General features: G+C 46.3%; 2 protein-coding genes across 4 annotated transcripts in view; one reads left to right on the top strand and one right to left on the bottom strand.

The window, feature by feature from the left end:
• Window positions 1–24,386, top strand: part of LOC126525596 (lysosomal alpha-mannosidase-like) — a 141,403-nt gene that overhangs the window by 90,737 nt on the left and 26,280 nt on the right. The window lies entirely within an intron of this gene.
• Window positions 4,889–23,607, bottom strand: LOC126525603 (uncharacterized). 3 transcript variants are annotated; one of them, XM_055067752.1, is made up of 7 exons: window positions 23,424–23,607; window positions 21,472–21,528; window positions 17,819–17,942; window positions 15,538–15,702; window positions 12,483–12,539; window positions 11,066–11,189; window positions 4,889–5,100 (listed from the first exon to the last, which is right to left on the bottom strand). In XM_055067752.1, the coding sequence occupies exons 4-7, from the start codon at window positions 15,609–15,611 to the stop codon at window positions 4,951–4,953; spliced, it is 405 nt and encodes a 134-aa protein (XP_054923727.1). In that variant the 5' UTR covers window positions 15,612–15,702; window positions 17,819–17,942; window positions 21,472–21,528; window positions 23,424–23,607; the 3' UTR covers window positions 4,889–4,950. The 3 variants fall into 3 exon arrangements, with proteins under 3 accessions (XP_054923727.1, XP_054923729.1, XP_054923728.1); XM_055067754.1 differs by lacking the exons at window positions 17,819–17,942; window positions 21,472–21,528; window positions 23,424–23,607 and adding an exon at window positions 17,639–17,785; XM_055067753.2 differs by lacking the exons at window positions 17,819–17,942; window positions 21,472–21,528; window positions 23,424–23,607 and having other exon boundaries at window positions 15,538–16,317.

Raw genomic sequence — 24,386 nt, 5'->3', positions numbered from 1 at the left:
GGTCACTGAGACATGTTCGGACAGCTACGACTCGTCGGACGATGACTTCCAGGTTGTGGTGAGTAGATCAGAGAAAAGAAGACTGCTTCGTCTTCGGCACGCATCTTCGTCGCCAAGTGCTTCTACCGTGAAGAGTGCACCGCTGCGCTGGCCGCACACTGTGCTCTTTATGCCAGTGGACCCGGTCACCAATTTGCGGCTCCTCAACAGGCAGGTCCTCTCTTCGTTACTCGAGAAAATCGCACCAAATGAGAATAAAGACGTGCGAATAAACTCGTGGAAAAATGTCCTGGCAGTTGATGTCTACGTAATATAACTGAGGTCGACAATGTGAAGGTGCGATCAATGATCCCTACAGGCGGCGATGGTACTGCGGGGGCCATTTATGACGTCGACGTTGCCATCACGAATGACGATTTGCCTATACTGATCAAGCCAACGACATAAGGCACTTTCATTACAAGGATTTTTAGACTTGGAAACACACGTTGTGTGAAGATTTTGTTTGAAGGAGACAGCCTTTTTTCCCACGTCAAAGTAGGGCATGTCCGCCATCCAGTACGACCATTCGTACCGAAGCCCCTCCAGTGTTTCAAGTGTTGCAAGATTGGCCACGTAAAGGGTGTCTGCGTGAACAACGTCGTGTGCCCGTGGTGCTCTGAGTCCCATTCAGAAGACGCCTGCAGCACAGATGTTCTAAAGTGTCCTAACTGCAGTGGTCTCCACAAGGTCTCAATAAAGGATTGCCCGCGGGTGTGGAAGGAATTCGGGATCCGTAAACGAATGGTGCGGGACAATTCAACGCATTGAGAGGCTGCTACCGCTGTTCGGCGACGTCGGTATCGACACCGAAAACGTTCACGAAATTCCGCAACTGCAGATAGGAACACGCCATCTACCGTGAGAAGGATTGCCGCATCATCGCACAGTGCCACCAAGACAGATACAAGGAAAGCAAGCAAAGCGGAGAGGCTCGCCCGTCCAGAAGAATGGCCTGAGCTACCGAGGGCACAACTCCCTGGTAAGTTTCCTCAAAACGCACCGACTTCAACGGCTTCGGCAACTGTTGAAGCGATACTGGCTGGTGATCTCCAGGTCATCAACATTCTGCGGTCGCTCATGAATGCCATTCGCGTTATACTTACCAACATGAAATATTCGTTTGCGCAAAGCGCGCTACAGGGGCTGGACGCTTTGAGTCCAGTACTTGCAGCTCTTGGTTGAAATCATGGCTCTCCAGAAGCCGTCGTTTCGTGACGAAGTCCGGAATGCGCCGATAGTTCAGCGGAACGCCAGCGGAATTAAGCCATGCATGTCGGACTTTCGACAGTTTGTGTTCACGGATAAGTTCCCAGTCATCGTCGTCTGCGAGCCCGATCAGTTAGCATCAGACTGTCCGGGTATGAGTGTTTCATGTCCTCCACCTACGGAGAATGCAGCAAGACCATCGTATTCATACGACGTGATCTTACGTATGTCAATCATCCAGTGCCACCTGACCAAGAAAACCAGTACGTATGTCTGACAGTGAAAAAAAGCAAGCTCACTTTCACAGTAGTTGGTGCCTACATATCGCCCTCAAGTCGGCTGGACTGCGAGCGGTTACGGCGAATCACGACAGCGACTCCGCAGCCTTTGGTTATGACTGGAGATTTTAATGCCCACCACCATCTCTGGGGAAGTTCTAAGATAAACTGGAGAGACAGAAGATTAGTGTCATTTGCCTCCGAACAAGAACTGTGCTCGTTAAATGATGGAAGCCCACCTTTCTGTTTAGAACGGGTTACTGTAGCTGCCTGGACCTCACCTTTGTTTCACGCTCCTTCACTGGAAAGGTCAGGTGGTTCCCGGATATTGAAACACGGGTAAGTGACCACCTACCCACTTATCTTAGGATTGAAGGGTTGACGGGCTCCAAGTTAATCGGCGTCACACAATGTTTCGACTGGCCAATGTTCAAATCAGTTGTCAAAGACGGCTGTCGTTATCACTTGTCCTCAGGCCCAGAGGACATCATAAAGGGTGCCCCTAGAGGCTGCCACACATTCTCTTCCGAGAACGTATACACGCACCGAATACGACATTAAGCTAGAGAAGCTTCGTGCAATTCGTCGCCGTGCAGAGAGAACACACAGGCGCGCGAAGTCTGTACATGACTTGAGGTTGGCGAGAAGAACTCAAAAGAAAATTCAGCGTCGCATGGACAAACTTCCATTGCAAAGATGGATGTAATTCTGCGAATCTTTAGATCCACGAAAACCTTTGTCCCACATATGGAGAACTTATCGTGGTCTCCGTGGGACCCCTCAGCAGCGCCACCGTTTTGTCTTTGGCCCTTCACCCAGAATGCAGCGATATTTACGTCGCTGAAGCTTTCTGCAGGAGAATTCCTGGCGAAACTAGTTCCGCTGGAACATCGACGCTCCACCACTCACCGATTTCACGTGACTCCCGCATGGATAGTCTTTCTCCATGGACGAACTCGAAGCTGTACTGGCCTTGTGCAAGCGTTCATCTTCACCAAGACCCAATGGTATAACCTACCGTGCCCTATGTAATCTTGGCGAAGAGGCTCGGAACGTGCTCCTGCTCTCATTCAACAGCTCCTGGCAGACAGGAACGGTTCCCCAGGAATGGAAGACCAGTCGACGAACCAGTCGTCTACGACGTGCCTAAAGGGCGCGCCCGCGCGGGCCTCAACACCAAAGCGATCTGCAATGTTTGCAGATTGCGCATAGTCGCAGTTGCTTCGCATGCGCTGTGGTTTCGGCGTTTCGTACGCGTTGAGGCGACAGATGCATGGAGATCAATTGGTTCGCGAATGCTTCAGCGTTTTCACAGGCAGTTCCCGCTGTCATCGAGCGATGTGTGTTCATGTTTACCTGTGCGCGCGGGACACCGTTCTGGTTAATTGAAACACGTTGGCGGGCTGGTTGGTTTGAATCCACGATAGAATGTGTAAGCGTGACTGAACAAGGACGTACAAAGAAGCAGACACACAAAGGCAGCTCTGTCTCCGTGTGTCTATCTTTCTACGTGCTGATTGAGTCACGCTTACACATTCTATCATTGATAATTTATTTAGTAAGCGAATGTTTACAACTTTATATAGCCAATAAAACTACTATCCTTACTTCGTACAGCTATCTACTAATTTGCTATCGCTATCGGCGCTTCGCCTTTCGGGTGGTACTGCGATTTATTTTTGTTTGTACTTCCGTCTAGTTCGTCGTTAATGACGTGGTAACGGAAGGGTAATCACGCCCTGATGCGCCTCATTCGTGGTCTTAAACCAGTTACGGAAGAAACACAGGCATCTACTTGGACTTACTTGCTCTCGTCTATGAAGCGTCGTATTCGTTAAGTTCTTCTTTTCATCTGTATGGTATTCAGCCGTCCAGTGTGTGTGTCGCTTAGGTGCTCGCCGCAACCCACTGGTTGTGCGGTCGCGCTACTGAGGTCGAGGTGTCGCATTTCGATCCCAGCCGCGAGCGGCCGCGCTCCGATGGGGGCGGAAGGCAAAAGCACTTGTCTGCCGTGCGTTGGGTTCACGTTAAGGAACCCCAAGTGGTAAACAATTAATACGCAGTTGCCCATTATGGAATGTCTCGTAATTAGCTCGTGCAGTAGGGGCTCATAAAACACGAGAATTTAATATATTTTTATTTGCCTAGGTGATTTATCTATGTTTCCTTCTTTAGTATTTCCGTGCGCCACGTCACGGCTCGCCTTCAACAAGCATAAAGCTTCGTCGTGTTCCGTTCCTGTCACTTTATGGTCTCTGCCGTGTTCCAGCATACAAGCAGTGTCGTATACGAAGGCGATCATGACGTGTATGCGGCAACTGCAATTGCTTCCGGCGCTTGCAGAGCTCAAAAGCATGGCTTTCGAGATTGGCTTCCATTACTCCGAAAGAGCGCTCGCTTGCAGTCTGATTTGGAAGCCACCCATGACGGGCATTTTATTTGTATTCTGAGCACTCTCGTAGTGATCAAGTTTGACCAAATGCAACGGTAAGGCCGAAAGGCAAGAAACAAGACGTGTACTTCCGAATATGTCACCTGAAAAGCATAAGAACTGGTGGCGGTAACTAGCATAAATCTATTTCTATCACCGTGGAAGTGAGGTCTTACTGTTTTTATCGTAAATATTAAAGCGTCTTGCTTATGACGACAGCTAATGTGCTGCTCAAGTGTTTCATCGGCCTCCTTGAAACACTAGGAAGCGCGAACAGGTCTTAAGAGTGCAACGCTATTTGAGTAAAATAGCAATAATTTAGAGGTGGTGACATGAAACGGTTGTACCAAACTTCACTCTGAGGAAGTCCAAGAAAGATCGGTTTAATACTATAGGGTCATTATACAAGCTAGAAATACGTAAAAACAAACGTAACGAGACGCAATGTGCAGATTAGAGGCGCACCAAATATCTAGAGAACATAATTGTCGTGCGCTACAACTCGTTCATGTGCAGGTATTTTCCTGTTTTTTTATTTTAGGTCGTGTCTTTTTCACTCGCCTTTTCTCCCCTTACCCTATCACAGCATCGCCAGCCTACGCTAACGATGTTTAGTCTATACACTGACTAACATCCATGTTTTGCCCACTCTTCCTCTCCTAGTATTTCAACACCGCTTCTTTCTCACTGTTCATCGTTTCCAACAAGAACATCCGGCAGAGATTCGAAAGTTTGCCTCCTAGTCTTAATATCGCTTTGAATTAACATTGTCTTCAGTGAAACAACTGAGGCTAGGGGAGTGTTTGAAAATGTGCTTTGTATGCATGGAAAGCGGTGGTAAGGCCACCGCATTTTGTTACGTCCCGTCTGTGCGGTCTATATATAACTACGAAACCAACGGTGCCATGTCGTCCTGTTGCAACACATAGGCTTCCTGTTGAAAATATCTTTATTTCTGTATTTACGAAATATCTCAAGGCAAAATTCACACCATTAGGAAGTTTCTGAGGCATCAGTGGCGTTGGTAGGTTTGCAGTGTCCCACTCCGCCGATTTCGAACCCCTTGGCAGGGTCTTGCAGGACACATTCGTGGTTCTTGGTGCAAAGGTTGAGGATCCACACGTTGCACTCTTCGCCGGGACACTGCGCATGAGAAATTTCAACGTTTCAAGAGTATGCTCTTCGAAGTTTAACTACGCTATTGTGCGGAAGCTTAGGCTTAGTTAGTAACAACGTTGTTGCGGTGCCACTTTTTACAGTTGAAAGCTTTAATCTCTTAGGGAAGCTGAGTGATGAATAATTAATTATGCGGTTTTACGTGCCAAACCCACTTTCTGATTATGAGGCACGCCGTAGCGGAGGACTCCGGAAATTTTGACCACCTGGGGTTCTTTAACGTGCACCTAAATCTAAGTACACAGGTGTTTTCGCATTTCGCCCCCGTCGAAATGCAGCCGCCGTGGCCAGGGTTCAATCCCGCGAACTCGTGCTCAGTAGCCCAATACCATAGCCACTGAGGAACCACGGCGGGTAAGCTGAGTGAACATTTGTAACGTTCCGCGTCATGGCAGTGCTCAGGGTACACTTTAAGTATTTATTTGGGATATAAGGTTAAGACACGCCTTGTTACTTCTTTTACTTCCTCTAAATGGCGAAGTTCAGTCACCTTTCCAACAGACTGGCTTAACCGACAGGTCGCTCCGTGCGTCGTTTTGAAGACTTCACTAAATCATTCAGTCGGTAGTGGCGACGGGCGGTGTGTGCGAACGACAGGAACGTAATGAACGCGAGCTTATCACTCGCGCTTACTCGACATTTTTCGTTCAAGGAAGACGATTGCGAATCCCTATGCAAGTCGCGAAATGAGTTCCACAGACTACCCAGTCTTTTCAGAGAGGAACAAAGACACGCTGCGTCCTTCAATGCAACGTGCGTGTTGCCCCGGACATCTAAGGGCATCGTCATATTGCTCTGTTTCACGCGGCTAGGAGCCGCTAGTCCCTCTAAGGAGGTTGTAAGGTCCTGAGAATGACGCATCTATTTGATAGGCCAGAGTGACATTCGTTACTGGAATTTATAGAAAAATCGCCGCCGATTACAATACTTCCCAATGCGAAATTTGAGCTCTGCTCTATACGCGTGTTCATTTCGCGATACATTGGCTGGCGCAGACAATCTTTCTCTTGCGAAAATTTGCAAACGGAACGATTGTGGCGCGACTGCCTCGCTAACTTGGAGACGGCGAGAGGTAGCCCGTGGGTGACGCGTGGGCGCGATTCACAGCAGCCACCCCACACAGACCTCAGACGACGTGCGCTACTGTGACGCCATCTCGCAGACGTCATCGCCACGCTTCACTTTTCTTCTCTCGCTTTAACCATAACCTCCTCCCCCGCTTTCCGCCTCGCGGTTCCGTCGCGCCCTCCTCTTGCGCTTTCGATCTCGCGTCTTTCATTGCCCGCTGCGTTCCGCGTTCGCTATTTCACCCTTCGCTGTGCTCACTCGCTCGGTTACACCGACGCCTACGCCCGCCGCAGGAAAGGGCGCCTAAGAGCTTTGCTCTAAAAGACAAATCGCTACAACATCTAGGAACGGCCAGGTACCACCATCTACCAACAGAAAGATTTGGCATAAGAAGGTTCACTGAAGTAAGGCAAAAGTTCGTAGTCGGATGGTAGATAGCATAGGCATTATTAACCGCTAAAATTGGCATGTGCAATAACTCGGTGCAGTGTAATATTGCCAGAAAAAGATTAGATATAGAAAACGCATGTTTCTTTCAGGATGACGCACTAATATTACACACTAATACACTCTCGTCTACACTATTCTCTTCTGGTCTGGGGAACTACTACCAAAACTAACCTTATGTCACTATATAGGCTGCAAAAAAGAGCCGTAAAGGCTGTTTGTAACCTACCTGTTCTTGCACACACTAAACCGTTTTTTGATAAGCTTGGCATACTCCATATAGACCACCTATTTTTGCATAAGCTATCGCTCGAGGCGTTCCGTCTCCGTCAGGCTGATCACATACAGTTTAATCAGACCTTCGCCACCAAAGAAACTCCGTATAATCTCAGACATGACCCAATCTCTATACCGCTTACTCGCACGAACTACGGGAAACAGGCATTACACTTTCAAATATCAACCTTACTAAACAATAATTCCACAATTCTGGAACAATTACAAACCACGAAATCAAGCTTAAGGTTCAAGAAATCTCGCTTTTTATATGTTATCGTTTTTTATATGTTATCATATTTCGAAAATTGTAACACTTGTGCTGTTGTTTGCTTCGGAGTGTCAACATGCTTTGGGTGCTGCAGCCTTTGTCAGGCAAGAATATTGCCTTTTGCTGCAGCCCCTGAGACAGCTGTATGTCTCAAACAACAAATAAATGAAATGAAAAATGAAAGGAATGCTAAGCTGTGTCGCTTGACAAACCAGGTTGTTTGTTTTCTTTTTGCTGGTTAATGCCTCTGTGCAGATTAGCTTGGTGCACTGGGATATCTTAACCTGCATCTACCGCAGTAGAAAAAAGCAGCTGACATCCTAGTTACCAGCACCTCTACATCTCGAGTGCGCCTTAGCGGTGGCATCGACTCAGCTGGTGTCGCCGATTATCGGAATAGCATGACATGGCCCCCGTACCACCGGCCATAAAGTGCGAGCAAAGCCGGTCTGCTTCTTTTGGTGCACCAACCTTGACTAGTAGCACAGCAAGTTGGGCGAGTTGGTTTCCGTACATAATACGTGTACAGAGTGGAAAAAAGTATAAGTCTAGTTGTTTAACTTGTTCATATTGAGCAGATCGTGAAGCACACCGGTAGACAGAGAAAATGTTACGGAAAAGTTCAGTACCGATGTAGGGATAAATGCGAGAAAAATGCGTTAGCATTACGCGGCGCCTCCTTGAGGTCCCGGATTCGTTATTTAAACCGCGTTCACCAGCTTGCAAAGTGTTCTTCAGGAGCTCAGTCGATATAGGTTCTGCGTTATCGAGGAGCAAAGGGCAACGTGCTCCGGTGCAGAATACCGTCAAATGCAATATATATATATATATATATATATATATATATATATATATATATATATATATATATATATATATATATATAGAGAGAGAGAGAGAGAGAGAGAGAGAGAATAGAGAGGGTTAAACGATGTTTTTTCATCCACTTTAATTTCCATGAATGTATCGTTTCTTTATTTCATTTATTAAAGGGGTTGGGACACCAAATTTTGAGGCTATAAAGAGCATGTTGTAGGCTGCTTCCGTATGCAAGGACACCCAGAATGAGGTATTGGACGCTGCAAACATTTCAAAATAATTTTAATTCAGCTCCAAAAAGTCATTAAAAACTCCTTCTCGTGGTCGAGACCCATCGCTACCGCGGCAGTTATGACGTCACAGAGGAGGAACGAAAATATTGACGTCATAGCACACTAGCACAAAAACGTGACGTATGATGAGTAGCGATGAAATGCCGATTACGAAGCCTGTTGAGCCGAGCGACCGAGCACAGCCTCCACTATGACCGAGCTACAGGCATATAGAAATCCTTTCTTAATGCAAAGAAGGGGTAAGGCGTGCAGACACGGACACAAGAGGAGAGAAGTGGACAACACGAACGCCGCACGGCGGCCCGCGAACGGCAAACTGCGTGTAACACTAGCCGGCCGAACCGAAAGGGACCAGATATGCGGCGTTCGTGTTGTCCGCTTCTCTCCTCTCATAGTCGCATAGTTCGGCCGCTCGGAGCGGTCTCTCGTTCGCTCGGCCTTTCTCAATGTGAGGGCCCGTCCACGTTACCGGCACGGAGACTCGCCGCACGCCGTTTGCCGTTCGCGGGCCCCCGTGCGACGGCGGTTTTGCTCGCGAACGGCGAGATTTCCTTGCCGTAGAGAGGACGGGCCCGGGACCCATTTGTGCGGCAGCCGTACGGCGAAGCGGCCAATCAGCGACCGAGGAGTGGTCACTCTCGCACCGACGGCAGCCTCACCGCCTCTGATCGTTCGGCGCCGCCGATATCGTCGCTAGGCTTTTTCCGGTTCACTTCAAAGCTAAAGCTTACGGCGCTTCGGAATGAATCACCGACTCTCACAAGCCGCAATATATTCTTACCGTTGTTGTCGCTCTTCGCAATAATTATAATAATCGCGACATGCACTTCGAATCGCCAGATGTTTACCTCTGCTGGGAGAGCAAGCGTACGCGCGAGCAGACGATGCAGCATCGTTTTACGTCACTATTTCTTGTGGCCCACGTGACCAAGCCATGTTGCGTTTCCTCCTCTGTGACGTCATAGCATCCCCCGGAGCCCAGAAACCGAAACCGAAATCGCTCGGTATAATAATGCTATTATTAAATTATTTATCGGATATATATGAATCCCGCTGTGTGTATCGTGCTCCCTGAAGCATGACGCAACGTTTGAATAAAGAAACGCATGAACGAAAATTTTGATGTCTCCACCCCTTTAAGCACAAGTAATTTCCCCTATGTTGTCCTTGGTGTCAGTGTTTGTTGGCTTCTCATGATATGACTAATATATACACATATCCTTGCTATTTCTGGCGTTCTGTACATTCGTCATTATTGCGAGTTCTACGGTACGCTTAGACTGCTGTGCGATAAAATAGACGTGGCTCGGAGGTCTTGCTCGTACTCTATGCCTCTGTGGCAGTGGATGTAAGTAATATGCCCGCATCTTATCTGTGCTCTCAATCCTGGATTTCGCGGAGTGCAGGCCTGTTTATAGGTATCCTTTAACGTCAACATGGTTAGCGAACACTTCAGAGTACGGAAATAGTGTGTAGATGGAAACCTAACTTTGTTCAGTATTATCTAATCTGCGCTTTTCGTTGATCACTCGTCTCAGTTCTCCTACCGTTACCTATCCACTTTGCCGTAGGAGCATATGTTCCTCGGCCACAGCCTAGTTTCACGGGAAGGCCAATATACGCTTTGTCGCCACTAAGACAGTATCTGCCTCTTCCTAGGCGCCGTGTAGCAGGTCTCTGTTATGAACAAGCTTTCCTCCTTCGTTAAATAAGAGAAACCATTGCTAATTAGGGACATAAAATGTAAACATAATATCAAAACACAAAAACACAAATAACACAAGAAATTAGTACACACATAATAAAACAAACAATCAGGAGCTACGGCTCAATGGGGACGTAATCTGGGACGATCACTTTCGGCGATACTATCGCTTCCGCCATCAGGCAGACGCTGATTGGCTGGTTGAGAATTACGTCACGCAAAGGCGATAACAGCACCGTAAGTGATCGTCCGAGAATATATACCCTGGATAACGCTCTGAGATTCGAACAGCTGGTGTACGTTTCATGAACAGCCTAAATTAATCTCGAGAGGAGTCGTGCGCCTACAACCCAGCTCATCTCCGTGACACTAATTTAACGGAGACTCGGCGAAACATCTCTCATTCGAAGCCAGAGGCGCCCTGATTTACGATGAATAATTGCCAGCCACGAGTCTCAAGGATAAGCCCACCTGCATCGACACAACCATCATCTTCACCACCTCGGTGACAATAAAGTTCCCTCCGAAATTTCTGCACATGTGACTATCCCACATCCACCATTTTTCTGCTTTCTTCAGTGCCTCGATATAGAAGCAGCGCACTTACACTTGACACGTACACGTACTCGTAGAAAGGACATACACAGGCGCCGCACTGCAACTGCAAGTGGTTGATGTGTATGTCCTTTCTATGTGTACATGTACGTGTCAGGTGTAAGGGCTCTGCTTCAATATCATGGCTCACCAACGAGCCTGTCAGTATCTTTTAAGCAAATTCAGTACCTCTGTGCCCTCGCGCCCCTTGGTGTATTCTTCGTTGCTCCGTTCGCACTTTCCGCGTTTAGGATGTTTAACAAAAGCTTAGCTAAAGTTAGCGCACGTAATGCGCCTTGATATATATAAGAATAAAAAAAAACAGACTGCGTTATGTGCACGTGTATAGCGAGTCGGCCCCACTCTTCTGCACTCTGAAGATACCTTACCGTACGCAGGGCATTTGCGAGCGTATTCTTAAAGCACCTTCACCGATTGTCCCTATTCTTGTTGCCGTACCTTGTAGCAGATGTCACAGCAATCGCACAGGTCCTTGTAGATTCCACAGGAGCACTGCCACTTTTGACAAGTATCCGGATCGCACTCGGTCGCCGCGCAGTTCGGAGTAGATGTTGCCGAAGTGCTGCGAGTGTTGTTTTCTTTTTCAGGAACACAAAAGAAGATGCAACGATGGCGAATATCTGCAATCGTTTAGGTGGTTGTTCTTTGTTGCAAGATGTGCATGAAATCGGCCCCAAGTCCTACGACTATTCAGAGGAGGGCGTCGATAATTGATTGAGTTGCAGTATAGAGATGGGATGAGAAACAAAAAATTAGTGCTCTCTCACTCTGTGAAGAAGGATGACCAGCGAAGCTGTGTAAGGGGGCCCCTTAATGGCGAACTGCACCTCCGCCGCGGGACGGAACCTGGTATTGCGCTATCTTCGGGATCGGCCTACGTAAGGGGAGTGCTTAACGCCTGCTTCTCCTCCACCGCGGGTCGGCCGGGCATTGCACTATCTTCGAGATCGGGCCACATATGGGGAGTGCTTAACGCCTTCTGCACCTCCACCGCGGGTCGGCCGGGCATTGCGCTATCTTCGGGATTGGCCCACGTATGAAAACTTGTTGGTCTACGTCCACGAAGTCGAGATCCGCCACAACCTAGACATAAACAGCTTTCCTGTAAAAGGCTAAAGAATGAACTTGCATAAAAACGTCGATTGACATTTAAAAAAAGGCTAAAGAATGAACTTGCATAAAAACGTCGATTGACATTTTACTTTGCTGCGCTTGATAGACATTCAACAGCAGCAACGGACTTGGATGACACCTTTAGCGTGAGCGGACGAGCAGGGAGGTATTGAGAACACAATGCCTTAGCTTCAAAATTTTGATTCCCAGATAAATAAATAAATAAATAAATAAATAAATAAATAAATAAATAAATACACCTACGCTCAGGAGCGCCAAACTTGATGAATAAGTCAAACGTAGCTTTACAAAAAGGCTGTTTTTTATCCAACAGGTTGATAGACGGGATGCTTACACAGCTTTGCCAATTCCGGTTGGTAGCCTGTGCCTCCATAATTTCGCGCGCATCTTTGTCTCTGTGACTGGCCGCTGGACTTAACAATGTTATCTAAGTTAGAGTACCAACAAGTACCAAGGGAAGGAAAGCGTAGTAGAGGGCGGCAGAAAGTTAGGTGGGCGGATGAGATTAAGAAGTTTGCAGGGACAACATGGCCACAATTAGTACATGACCGGGGTAGTTGGAGAAGTATGGGAGAGGCCTTCGCCCTGCAGTGGGCATAACCAGGCTGATGATGATGATGATGATGAAGTACAACATACAGAGGAACTTCACCTGAGACTACCTTTCGACCTGTCAAACGCATTGGACAGGTTGGTTTGATGTGCTAAACGTAGCACTCACCTTGTTATGGCCACTGCGATGAATAAGAGGGTTACCAGGGCTATGTTCATCTTGAATCTGAAAATCATAATGTTTGTAAGATTTTGCTTGCAGGCAGAGTTCACTGAGGTACATAAATTGAGTTGTAATTTACAAGAGTGAACTGCTGGGCCAGTTGGTTATCCGACGTAATGAAGAAGTTTCGCGCCAAAACCACACACACAAGCGAGGAGACAACACGAGCGCTTACTTCAACTGTTTAACGAGTGTAAGAGCATCCTACATATATTATAGCCATCCCAGACCCCTAGTGTATGCGCATGCGTACAAGGCATCAGTTAGATTCGGGTTAAAAACATGTTATCTGACTAAGCGTGAAAGAAATTTCTGCTCGGCCTCGTACAGAATTAGAGAAATGTCACTGACGCAGTTCGGACCAAAAAATATTATGGGATTTTACGTGCCAAAACCACTTTCTGATTATGAGGCACGCCGTAGTGGAGGACTCCGGGAATTTCGACCACCTGGGGTTCTTTAACGTGCACCTAAATATAGCAGTTCGGACCAGCTTTTCTAATATAAAAAGCTTCCAAGGTTTCACGTGCCGTTTGGTGCCCGCCTCTAGCCAAAATCCTCGCATCTCGCAACCGTGGAATACAATTGGTACAAGCCCTGCAAAGTCCTACTAGCCAATCACCATCATTATTTCCTTTAGCTTTTGCATGTTCCCTAAGTCGGTCATTCACGCGACGCCCCGTCTGTCCATTTTAGGTTGTTCTGCAGGGCTGGGGAATTTCATAAACAACGTTTGTGGCACACTTTCTGAAACGTTGGGCATGCCTTTTCTGACAGCCAACCTTTTGGCCTTCGCAGGATATGCGTCGGCTAATCTGGGCTAGCTTTTTGGGAGTTGAACGCACTACCAGTACGTTGTGTCGGTTGGCCACTTTTTTTTCAGGCAGTGCGAAACCCTGTGCATGTAGGGAACTACTACAGGCCACTGCTTGCTCACCGATTCTTTCCTGCTGGCACCAGCTTTTATCTTCTTCAGAAGCGTTTCTTCCACAGGGACCAAGACCGACTCAGAGAACCCAGCTGCAATCAGACTGCCCAACTGGTTGTCAAAGCTAGCTTGCATCTCATGCACACACGACTTTCAGAGTGACGACTCCACGCAGAGGTTTGTGATGCCTCATTTTACTACTTTCGAGTGGGCGGAATTATGCGGCAGGAGTCCTGTTTGAGCACGAGGGGATGTAAGCCCAGCAAATGTACCCATCTACAAACTTTAACACTAAATCTAAACACTGAAGCATGCCAATCACCGGCAGTTTTTGCGCTTTATACACTCTTCCAAAGCACTGTTTACCGTTGCCTCACTAGAAACAGCCCTTTGCTTATTTAAAACGACTAAGAATCCAGGGAAAGGCTTAAATAAAAATCATTGGCCACAATTCGCAGTAACGAGATTTTAATTAGCCTTTCTGTGGCACTGCATATAAAACCAGCGGTCGCCTCGTATGAGAGCTACACTTAACTCCGGCTCCAACATCACGGTTTCTTTGACGGAGCGGGTAACTGGAAGCGGCGTTTATAACCAGACTTTTTGCAACCGCTCACTGCTAACCACTAGCCTAACTAGGCGGTAATCTACGTGGAACGACAAGGATAGGAAAATTTCAGACATGGAGTGAGCAGGCCGAAGGCAGGGATGAGTTGATATTGCTAGGAAACGGTCTTGGTCCTGCAGTGGGCATAATTAGGCTGGTTAAATAAACTACTGGGAGACTGGGCAGTTTTAGATAAGCCCGCAGCTCCATTAAATAACAGCGCCACAGTTCCATAACGTTCACAAACAACAATGCTCACTGTGAAACGCGCCAGTAACAGCGAAGAAATAAGGAACGCGGAGAGAAATGGTGAAGGAAATGTTTGCTATGAACTGAAGGAAACCGAGGTAGATATCCCAGCTTGAGGCTACGTTGTACGATATACGTGTAAGGCGAGCTGAGCTAAGTCTACTTGAAAGCGGAGTCACTTTTTGAAAAGCATATAAGGATTTGTAATCTACAGCGCCCTGACGACCAAAGTGCCTTGTCACCTACAGATGGTGCATATAGTGGCTGCACACGAGGCACCCAGTCCAGAGCGTTGTTTCTTGTCGCACTGCTAACGGATCGTGGCAAATCATGTCCATTTGTTGCTTATGTCGGCACTCTTAGGTCCAATTCCCGGCCCTTCAAAACAGCGGCGGGTTTTGGAACTTATTGTTAAAATATCTGTCACAAATTGGTCTAATAGGAAAGCTTTAAAGATTGAACATTTCATATACAAACGCCTAAATTTACCCGCCATGTCACCTGCATAAACTAGTGTCAGGTCCACTTGCGCATAGCATATTTATTTTCATTCTCTTTTTCTCCCACTCTCCTCCGGAATCTCTTAATCCCATTCTCCATCCCTATACAGAGTAGCATGCCTGCGGTTGTATACGCGCCGGCAAAATTCTCTGCTTTTTAATAAAGAGTCTATCTCTCTCTTGTCGCATTGCTCCACGGAACTTAGAAATTGTAGGCTCCTCCACGAAACGGCTTTGGCGCACGTGTATATGGGGCATACGCTTAAGCTTGAGCTGGCGGAAGCCCGGAAGGCAGTGGGTTTGAAAGCCAGAGTGTTATAGGCAGCCGGAGCGGGTGCTCAACCTGAAAGCGCCACAGTAAAAAGCCTTAGCAAGGTGTTAAAAAATATAGACGGAGTCCTCACAGCACAGTAAACAGCGTGAGAATAAGACAGTAGAAACAGGCGGCATAGGTTCTGACTTCCACCTAAGTTTATTGGGGAGTGGCCAAAGATTAAGTAAAAGAACACGTACACACAAAGAAGGATAAAATGAGACTAGGAAAAGTCACACAGACACGTTCACTTAAAACAAAAACTATTACATTCGTGACTGCCCTGCTATCAACCACGCCACATAACAAGTCAGGCTAAGGATATGGTTATCTTTGTACGGCTGCAACAAGGTTTTGGAAAGTAACCCAGCAGTCAACTCCGTATGCTCAGCTTAAGTTCTGACCTGTTAAATGCGCCCGCTTCAAGATCTGTGCGAGACAGTGGCATTACTAGGCTTGCAGTGTCCCGTTCCACCATGCTCAAAAGGAGTCGAAGGGTCGTCCAAGACGCACTCGTGGCCGCTGGAGCACCGGTCGAAGAAGTACGAGTTACACGGCTCTTCCGGGCACTGTGTCGGAGAACGAGAACAGCTGAAGAGACAGACCGTTCGTAGACGCAAGCAATGGTTCATTTAAGAGTGGACAGAGCACCGAAACACCCTTAAGGGCGGAACGTTGAAGATTTGCCTAATACTGCGTAATATTGAGGCTTCAATGACGTTTTCATGAATAGAATATGATGGAGTGGTGCGTAATGCTTTTATGCGAGTAAATGCAATGTTGTGTAGGTGTTCAATGGAAGATTTTCCTTTTTTTACTTGAAAATGTTATGTGGTTCTGTTTTAAATGTGAGCAAAACACGCAAGCTTCCACGTCACCGCTCGCGGTGTTTTTTTTCCATTTCCTTTTTGGCATCTGCGGACAACACACATGGCCGCTCTTTACACCCGATGCGAGGAGAACGATGACAACTGCGCAGACCGGACGCGAAGAGGAACGCTATCCTCCTCTTTACCCGGCGACGAACCAATCGGAGAGGCCCCTCGGGAGTTGAGTGGCACCTCTTCGCAGCCCCTTGTGGAGCTGTACGCGGACAACGTGACTCGCGCGCCACACACAAACGGAAATTACCGCGCAGGCGCGCATCCGGCCAGATACGGAAAAGCACGTCCGGTTCCCAGAGACAGCCATTACTGTTAAAATAAAATCACGTGCATGATGGAGAGCTTTAACGTTGGTCCAACGCAGCGAAGATAATTTGTGTTTCCCCTGTTGTTTACACGGATGATACCATAATTTTTTCAACCGAAGAAGCATCTATTGAACTAATTAATGGAGCAAACATGTTGCTAATAGCATTAAAAGAATTGGCTAACCAAAACTACTTAAGAATAAATGTCTCGAAGACCAAAGCAGTACTTGCTCGCACTAAAAAGAAAGGTGTTACAATGAATAGTTTTCTATCAATAGGCAGTTCTCCAATGGATATTGTACCAAGCTTTACAAGATTAGGAATAATTTTTGATAAAAATGTGCTATGGAATACACATATTAACAATGTGCAGGCTAAGCTGTTGCAGTTAGTTGGACTAATTTTCGCGAACCGCAATGTCCTACCACGCAGCATTATCAAACGTAAAGCACCTTGTTTCTATCTAGGCTAAACTATTGCCATATGGTATGGGGAGCAACGACACAAGTCGACCTCCTAAAATTAAACATATTACAAAAAAACGTTTGTACGAGCTATAGATGATGTTTCCAATTACAGCCACGCTTCTCAATGTTTCCCAAATACGATATTTTGCAAGTCGCTGTGATCTAAGATAATAGAATTTGTAAAACTTACAAGCAAGAGCTAAAAAATGGTACGTCCTTTTCTGCCAGGAAACATTACCGCGTATCCCGCAAGAAATAAAGAACATTGGAAAGTGCGAACATACAAAACAACATACGGCGAACAAACATTGCAATGCAAGTTACCCAGACTGCTAAATACATGAAACAGAAACAAGTTTACTTTGGACAGCTTACCGTTCAACGAATTACGATTTTTTTCCAAACCCTCTTAATACCTTTGTTGCTTACCACTGCAACTGTCTGTAGATGTGACATTAGATTTGTTATTTTTATTTTCGTTGCCGTGGTGTAAACCGTTTGCCTTTATCTCTTCCTTTTTTTCGTCTTTTCTCTTCTTGATTTCACTAAAATTCTCGAAATTCAATATCTACTTTCGCGTTGTTGAGCAGTTTCTGTAAGTTCACTGCGATTTAAGCATATATGACATCACATAGCTGTGCAGCCGCTATTCTGTAGGAGCCTGTGGCTTCGTCGAGCTGTGTATGCAGCTTTTCTCGCTAGTCTCCAGCGTCATGTGTGTTTGATGCGAACAAACTTATTATTATTACTGTTCTTATTATCATCCTGGTGGTCTGATGAGTCCGATGCTAAAACCCATAGCCCACATGTGCGCCTATATGTTTCACTCGTGCCAGAATTACGTACCTTATTCGCTGTCCTCTAGGCGTAATTTACTTTCCTAGGACTCGTACTGGGGCAAAGTTCGAAGACAGCCATATCGCGACACTGCGAATTGCGGGATTCAAAACAAAAAGCCGGGAAGGCTCGACTTGCGTGGTGATCGGAGGCGTCAGATCTGTTCGACGCTCACCCACCACATCTCACCTTGTTGCACAGGTCACAGCAGCGGCACAGGTCCTTGTGAGTCCCACAGCTGCAGTGCAACTGCGAACAGCTGTCCCGGTTGCATGCCACTTCAGGGCAATTGGGAGAACGCGTAGCGGAGGCGCTGCGAGTTTGCCGAACAGTTTGTGTATATACTGTCACATTTTTGTACTGAACAAATGTATACTCGTATACTGCACTGTATAATTTTACAACATGCGTATGCAATATGCTTATACTGTATTCTTGTTAATTATACGGTAATCTCTCAGTGTTACGAATGCCGGTTTAAAGAACATTTCAGAATAATGAACTTTTAGAAAATCCCTGCCGGTTTTTCTTTGCGTTCTGTGCAAAAAGTCTTTCAGTGGAACGAATTTATGCATATCGAATATTTAAGTTGAACGAACTTGATAATCAGTTCAACGAAGTTTTGCGCTCTGCAGCGCTGGCGTAGCCAATGCCTCCCCCACCCCATCCCCCCCACGCTCAATTAGCCCCCCCCCCCCCCCCCCCCCCCCAGCGGTGGCGGCGCAGCATCGCTTGTGCTTATAGCGCCGGCAACGCAAAGTGGCTGTGCGGGAGACGAAAACGAGCCACGTAGGGTGTCTGTTTTTTTTTTTTCTCACTGGTTTAGTTCAGCCATCACCGTTTTGGATAACAGCAGCAGGACTGCAGTTGGTGCGTTGTGCGTCAACTTCCGTTATGAGTTCGACGAAACATTAATGGCCGGGAATATTTTCAGTGAATGGCTCCTGAGCATGAACCAAGCAAGGAAGACAAAAAGAAGCATTCTTCTGATTGTGGACTATTTCTTTGCACACCTTGACTACGTCCATTTAAGCAGTGTGCGTGTTGGGTACCTCCCGACAAACTGCACCACTGTGCTTCAACCGCTCGGGCATCATTCAAAACTTGAAGGTCGTATTCTGACGGTGGCTTATTCAGCAGACTTTAATCAACACAAGGATTGGCAAAAATGTCCCCATCAATGTCAGGCAGCCGGCCTAGATGGTGACAGGCTCCTGGCGGACGGTAACACCGGCTACAATCAGAAGCTGCTGCCATAAACCTGGCCTTTCTCGTCTCTGCGGTGAAAGCAAGCAAGAGGAACAGCGTGACTAGGTGGTCTACCACGGGATGTGGACAAAAGTCTGTCACCAGCTGGACATTGACAGCAACACCTCGTTTGAAGACTATGCGCAGTGTGACAGTGAGCTCGTTATCTGTGCTGAACTATCAGATCTGGAAATTGTTTCCAGTGCTCGTCCCAAAGAAGAAGAATGCGATGAGGAAGATGCAATGGTAGAGGCAGATTCAAATCCTGTGACTCTAGCTGAGATTGTAGGATGCGTTGGAAAGTTGCGAGACTTGTAGTCTCAGCAACAAGCTGTGCCAGAGGAAGCGCAGAGTAACATAGACTCTCTGGACAGCTTTGTCACATCTGTCGCTTTAGAAGCACCAGCGCAAATTAAAATTTTCACTTTGTATATACTGATACACAGTGTTCACGGAATAAAGCGCGACAGGTAGCATTTAGTAGAAACCTGCATACGTGCAAAATACTCGAGAACATTATGTGATGTTGTTAGGAATCTGGTCGCCAAAGTTGAAACCGACTCTGATCTAAGTGCACGCGCCAAAATTACGTCGATGTGACACGAAGTGTAGCCGGCGGAAACGAAAGTAGGCGCACTAGTTAGCCCTCATTCCGTGAGCACTGTAGATAACTCTATGAATCGCATTTCGCACTTTTGATTCGATGTATGCTGTTCCCTATACAGTTCCATATTCTAGTGAATATTCAGTTTAGGGAACTTTCAGTTTAATGAACTATTTCCTTGGGGCCCTTGAAGTTCACTCTGTTGAGAGTTCACTGTACTTGTTTATACTGATAGTCTCCGAAATGACTATTATAGGACTAATAGCACGTGACGTATTACGCAGTTATTTCACTTACATCGCATACATGTTTTCGTCAGAGTGGACAAGATAGTGCGCGCCCATAGAGCAGGTAAGGTAGTGCAGGCGGAGCATTTTCTGTGTAATTGTAAAAAATGGAATTTTCTTAGAATGGATGCACGCTGAAGGGCAAGCAAGTTACGTATGTTTCCGTGTAAAGTGGTGCACGAAATAATTTATGAGCTTATTAACCTGGCAACATATTATGTTTGTCAGTATATGTGTATATATCATATTATGAGCATAGCCGTCAACCAGTTTAGCGCAGGCCACTACTGAAGCATCTCTGACTTTCGTGAGTGCAACTTAGCTGCTCGATTTCAACTGTTACTTTAGAGCGAAGCTCTTAAGTGCCTGTTCCTGCGGCGAGCGTGGGCGTTGGCGGCCTACCTCGTAAAAGCTCGCTCACATTAGCCCGAGCCGACACCGATTTCGGTCTTCCGACTGTCCGCGACAGCATTTTTTCCTTCGTGTCGGCGCCTCTTTCGCGCTGTACCGACGTCGACAATCTGCCGATGGTCGGCGGAGAGCTCGGCGTCGGTACAGTGTGAAACAGGCGCCGACACGAAGGTAAAAAACGCAGTCACCGACAGTCGGTACACCGAAATCGGTGTCGGGTCGGCCTAATGTGAGCGAGTCTTAACCGAACGAAGGAACACAGCGAAAGATGAGAGCGAACACGGGGCGCCGCGGGGGTGTGTGCAAAAAGTGGCGAGAGCGAAGAGAGCGCGAGGAGAAAAGCGGAGGAGGAGGGTATGGCGAAATCGTGAGAAGAAAAACGTACTGCCGCGCCTGGGGGGCTCCGCAGCGACGATGGCCACGAGACGGCGCTAGAGTAGCGCACATTGTGTATATGTAAACAAAGCGCTGCATGAGTGGAGGTTGTCTGCGGCGGCTGCCGTGAATAGCGCGCACGGGTCACCCACGCGCTTCCTCTCGCGATTTCCCGATTAGCGAGGCAGTCGCGCCACACTTCGTTCGCCCCGTTTGCAACGTGCCGCAGGGTGCCGATTGTTCGCGCCATCCAGTATATCGCGAAGTGAAAACACGCATACAGCATTAGGGAGCACCGTAACCATCGGTGAATTTTCTTCCTTCTCTGACCAACTTGTGAACGAGTGGCTGGGTAAGCCTGCAACTTAAATGTACCGAAAGCGCGATAGAATACAGAGGTTCTGAACTGCACGGTGCTACGGAAACGCACAATGCGACATATACCAACAGGGTTTTCTTGATTCTACTGCGTCGTGTTACTCAAATAACCCATAAGCAAAATACTTATAAATGCATAAAGCTCAGGCACAGGCCATTATTTTGGTCTAATTAGCTAGATTTATGCGATAATAGTTTTTCAGCCAATATTGTATGTAAAACAAAGAAAGGTTGGGAATTCGGGCGCTAAAAAAGAAGACACATAGGCTGCATAGACATTAAAGAAAATTTGCTAAGTATTGTTTAGGAGGAACACGAAACATTCATAATAGGTCTCAATACTATTTATGACATGATCACCGCGTAAGCCTTAATACTATCCGTGCAGCAGTACAACATGGTGGCTCCAATATTTATGTTGTGGCAATCTATATTACTTACGGAATTCTCTATTAGAGCTTCAGTGTTGGTCAAGCAAAAGTCAAGAATTAAGAGGAAGTCAATACAGTTTCAGCTTAGACATTGCATTTATCTCTCACCCGAGGGCAAACACAACAACGAAGAAGATCGTTATGAAGGCAGCATTCATCTTCAGTCTGCAAAGAAAAAAGAAAAGAATAAAATTGGGCTGTTTGTTACATAGCCATCAGACTAACTGCACTGACATCGTAAGACAATGCGACATAACATCTAATCTCAGAACGCGTAATATTCAGGTTATAATGGTGTATTAGTAAGCCGTACATTTGTAAAAAAAATCATCTAAATGATACTTTACTTAGTTTGATAGCTCTTATAATTTGCCTTCATGTTTTCTTCCAACTTCAATGTTAACTCCAGTAGAACACGTTGTGGGTCTAGTCGGTGCATAGCTTTCAAAAAATGAAGCGCCAACTTCTTTGTGTGCCGTTACCGTTGACGCTTCATTTCTTGATTAACTCCAGTGTTCTGGCTAAACATAATAACGATTTTTTGTCTTTTTGTTTACTTTTTCGAAGGTTAAGATCTCTAGAGCCCATCAGTTGTGGGTATGCTAGCAACTGCACTTATAATATTATTTCCCCCTTGTTTGACAAAGCAAGTTCTTGCACGAACTTGAGTATAGCACGTACCACCAGACCGTGTTTTGAGATTCACAAAACAAGTATTTTATTCTGCCAACTTTGTTCCATATCCAACAGCGAATACAGTACGGCATAAAGATCAGCTACAGATGCTGCTTGCTGAGCCAGTTGCTCCATACTGGCACTCGAGAAAACCAGCGAAAGAAATTGAGACGCAAGCCCGATGGAAAGAAGACACCACAGCGCTGGATTTGCAACTGTCATATATTCGAAAAGAAAAAAAAAAACGGATCATCCCTGGATCACCAGACCGCCGACGCATGCGCAATGCTCTTAACAAGGTACAAAATTTTTAAATACGTAAAGCATGCATATATATATATATATATATATATATATATATATATATATATATATATATATATATATATATATATATATATATATATATATATATATATATATATATATATATATATAAATTGCACTCATTTTCATCCTATGGAAGATGTAACCTGATGCAATGTTTACGTTTTTGCACTACAGCGTTCGTAAGCTATGCCAAAATGCGAACATCACACCGAGCAAATTGTCTGGTCTGTATATGTGTGCGCGTATTTTGTTAATAAAAACTTAGAGCGCTAAAACACGAAAGACGTAGAAAAAGAAACACACACTACACGTGCGAAGTTTTTAATAAAATGCGTTAACAACTAGCCCACCTGTCCATCCTTTCGCGTATGTTGTTATTTGCTAATCTTCTCATGGCCATTTAAGTGTATATCCATCAGACAATCAAATGTTGGGGAAGAGCCGGTGACGAAATTTGGCAACATTTTCAACAACACCAAATAAATCGAATCAAGTCACAGATTTGCAAAGTTGAAACGAATCTTTCCCACGTGTATGGCAGCGTGAGCCGCACCCGACACATCAAAGACAGCGAAGGTGTTTCATTGAGTTCTGGGCGCCCTGGCGCCCTTCGCCTACAGTGCTACGGGTCTGATTGCTGGCGGCCTCCACGTGGGCTGCGTTGCGGGACCACATCGTCAACCTTCACCGCCGCAGTACCGCAAACTCCTGGCTGACCTCCAACGTGACCAGGGAAAGAAAAACGCCGAACGACAACTTACCGTCCGCATCGTCGTTTTGTGTTCTTCATTCTCTGTATTCATCTCTTATTAGCGGTCAATATGACGTGCAGTAAACATCACCTAGGCCAAACTCACGTTCTTCGCCACTATGGGTTCGCTAATTCTTTAATTTATGATCGCTGATTCTTACACACTGCAAAGCAAAAATATCTGGACTCTGGGTGCACTTTGATTAAGATTTCATATCGAGCAAGCTGGCCTTCACCGCACACAAAAACGATTGCTGAACTCCCTTTAACAGCTTCACTGCGAAACGTAGCGAGTCCTTCTCACCGTTGATGGAAATGTACGAGTATCCCGTGCCTTCGATGTCCGCTTCAGCGAAGGATTAGACGTGACGAGTTATTATAAACACAGCTTGGTTTCGTGGAGGCCGTTTTTATCCGCATAAACAGCGTCGTTAGATTCGAAGCCCCGGACTCTCGAACAAACGTACCACTTCTGGAGTTCTTCCAAACTCTGGTGTAGGCCTTAAGAGCTTCTAGAGCTCGGCGCGGAAAACGCGAAGTGACTCCAGGGAAGATCGTTTAGCTCGACCATCTTGATTGCGTCCGATACGAGTGTCTGATTTCAAAGTGACACGGCTTGATAGCACGGCTTGAGACGTACACTATGCGCAGCGGAGCGCAACTAAGATTGCCAGCAAGGCAAGCAATGCTTCTCGCAAGAAGAAAGCTCGACTAGCATAACTGCCACGTTTTCGTCACCGTATTTTGCGCTGACAGTTGTCGTAGATGATGCGTCTTTTCGGGCGATTTGGGAAATATTGAACATGTAAATAAATACAACAAAATCTCTATGATACGATTCTGCATAATACATTGTTCGGATTATACGTTTTTTTCTTGTACCGCTGACTGTCCGACGCGACAAATGTGTTTTCCTGCGGTTATTGCGATCGCGTTTTCATCCGAAAATTGGATAATACGATTTTTTTAATTTCAAGGATAAGTTTTTACGAACACTGAAGAGAAGAAACCGCAGCGTGAACTGACGAGCTACTTCAACGTTACTGAATAAAAGTCCGTTGACTGCGGTTTGCGTGGCCTGGAGTGATGTTGCTCCGCATAACGTGTTATGCGGAGCAGTCTCTCTCGACGGCACACGAACTTTTGCTATCCAGTTTGTCACCGAGTACGCCTATTTTCATGATTGTTGGAGCTTGCCTTGGGTAATACGATTTTAGAATGATACGCTGTATTTTCCGGTTCTCGCGAAGATCGTATCAACGAGATT

This window comes from Dermacentor andersoni, chromosome 8, assembly GCF_023375885.2.
Source record: "Dermacentor andersoni chromosome 8, qqDerAnde1_hic_scaffold, whole genome shotgun sequence".
Taxonomy (NCBI): Eukaryota; Metazoa; Arthropoda; class Arachnida; order Ixodida; family Ixodidae; genus Dermacentor; species Dermacentor andersoni.
This window is presented reverse-complemented; position numbering and strand designations above follow the sequence as displayed.

Bases quoted from the DNA above. Each gene is read 5' to 3' on its own strand.
- LOC126525603 (XM_055067752.1), bottom strand. From the start codon at position 15,611: ATGGTGGAACGGGACACTGCAAGCCTAGTAATGCCACTGTCTCGCACA. The intron at 12,540-15,537 runs GTCAGAACTTAA...TATGATTTTCAG, and splicing joins GAAGCGGGCGCATTTAACAG to ATTCAAGATGAACATAGCCC. The intron at 11,190-12,482 runs GTGAGTGCTACG...CAACACTCGCAG, and splicing joins ATCGCAGTGGCCATAACAAG to CACTTCGGCAACATCTACTC.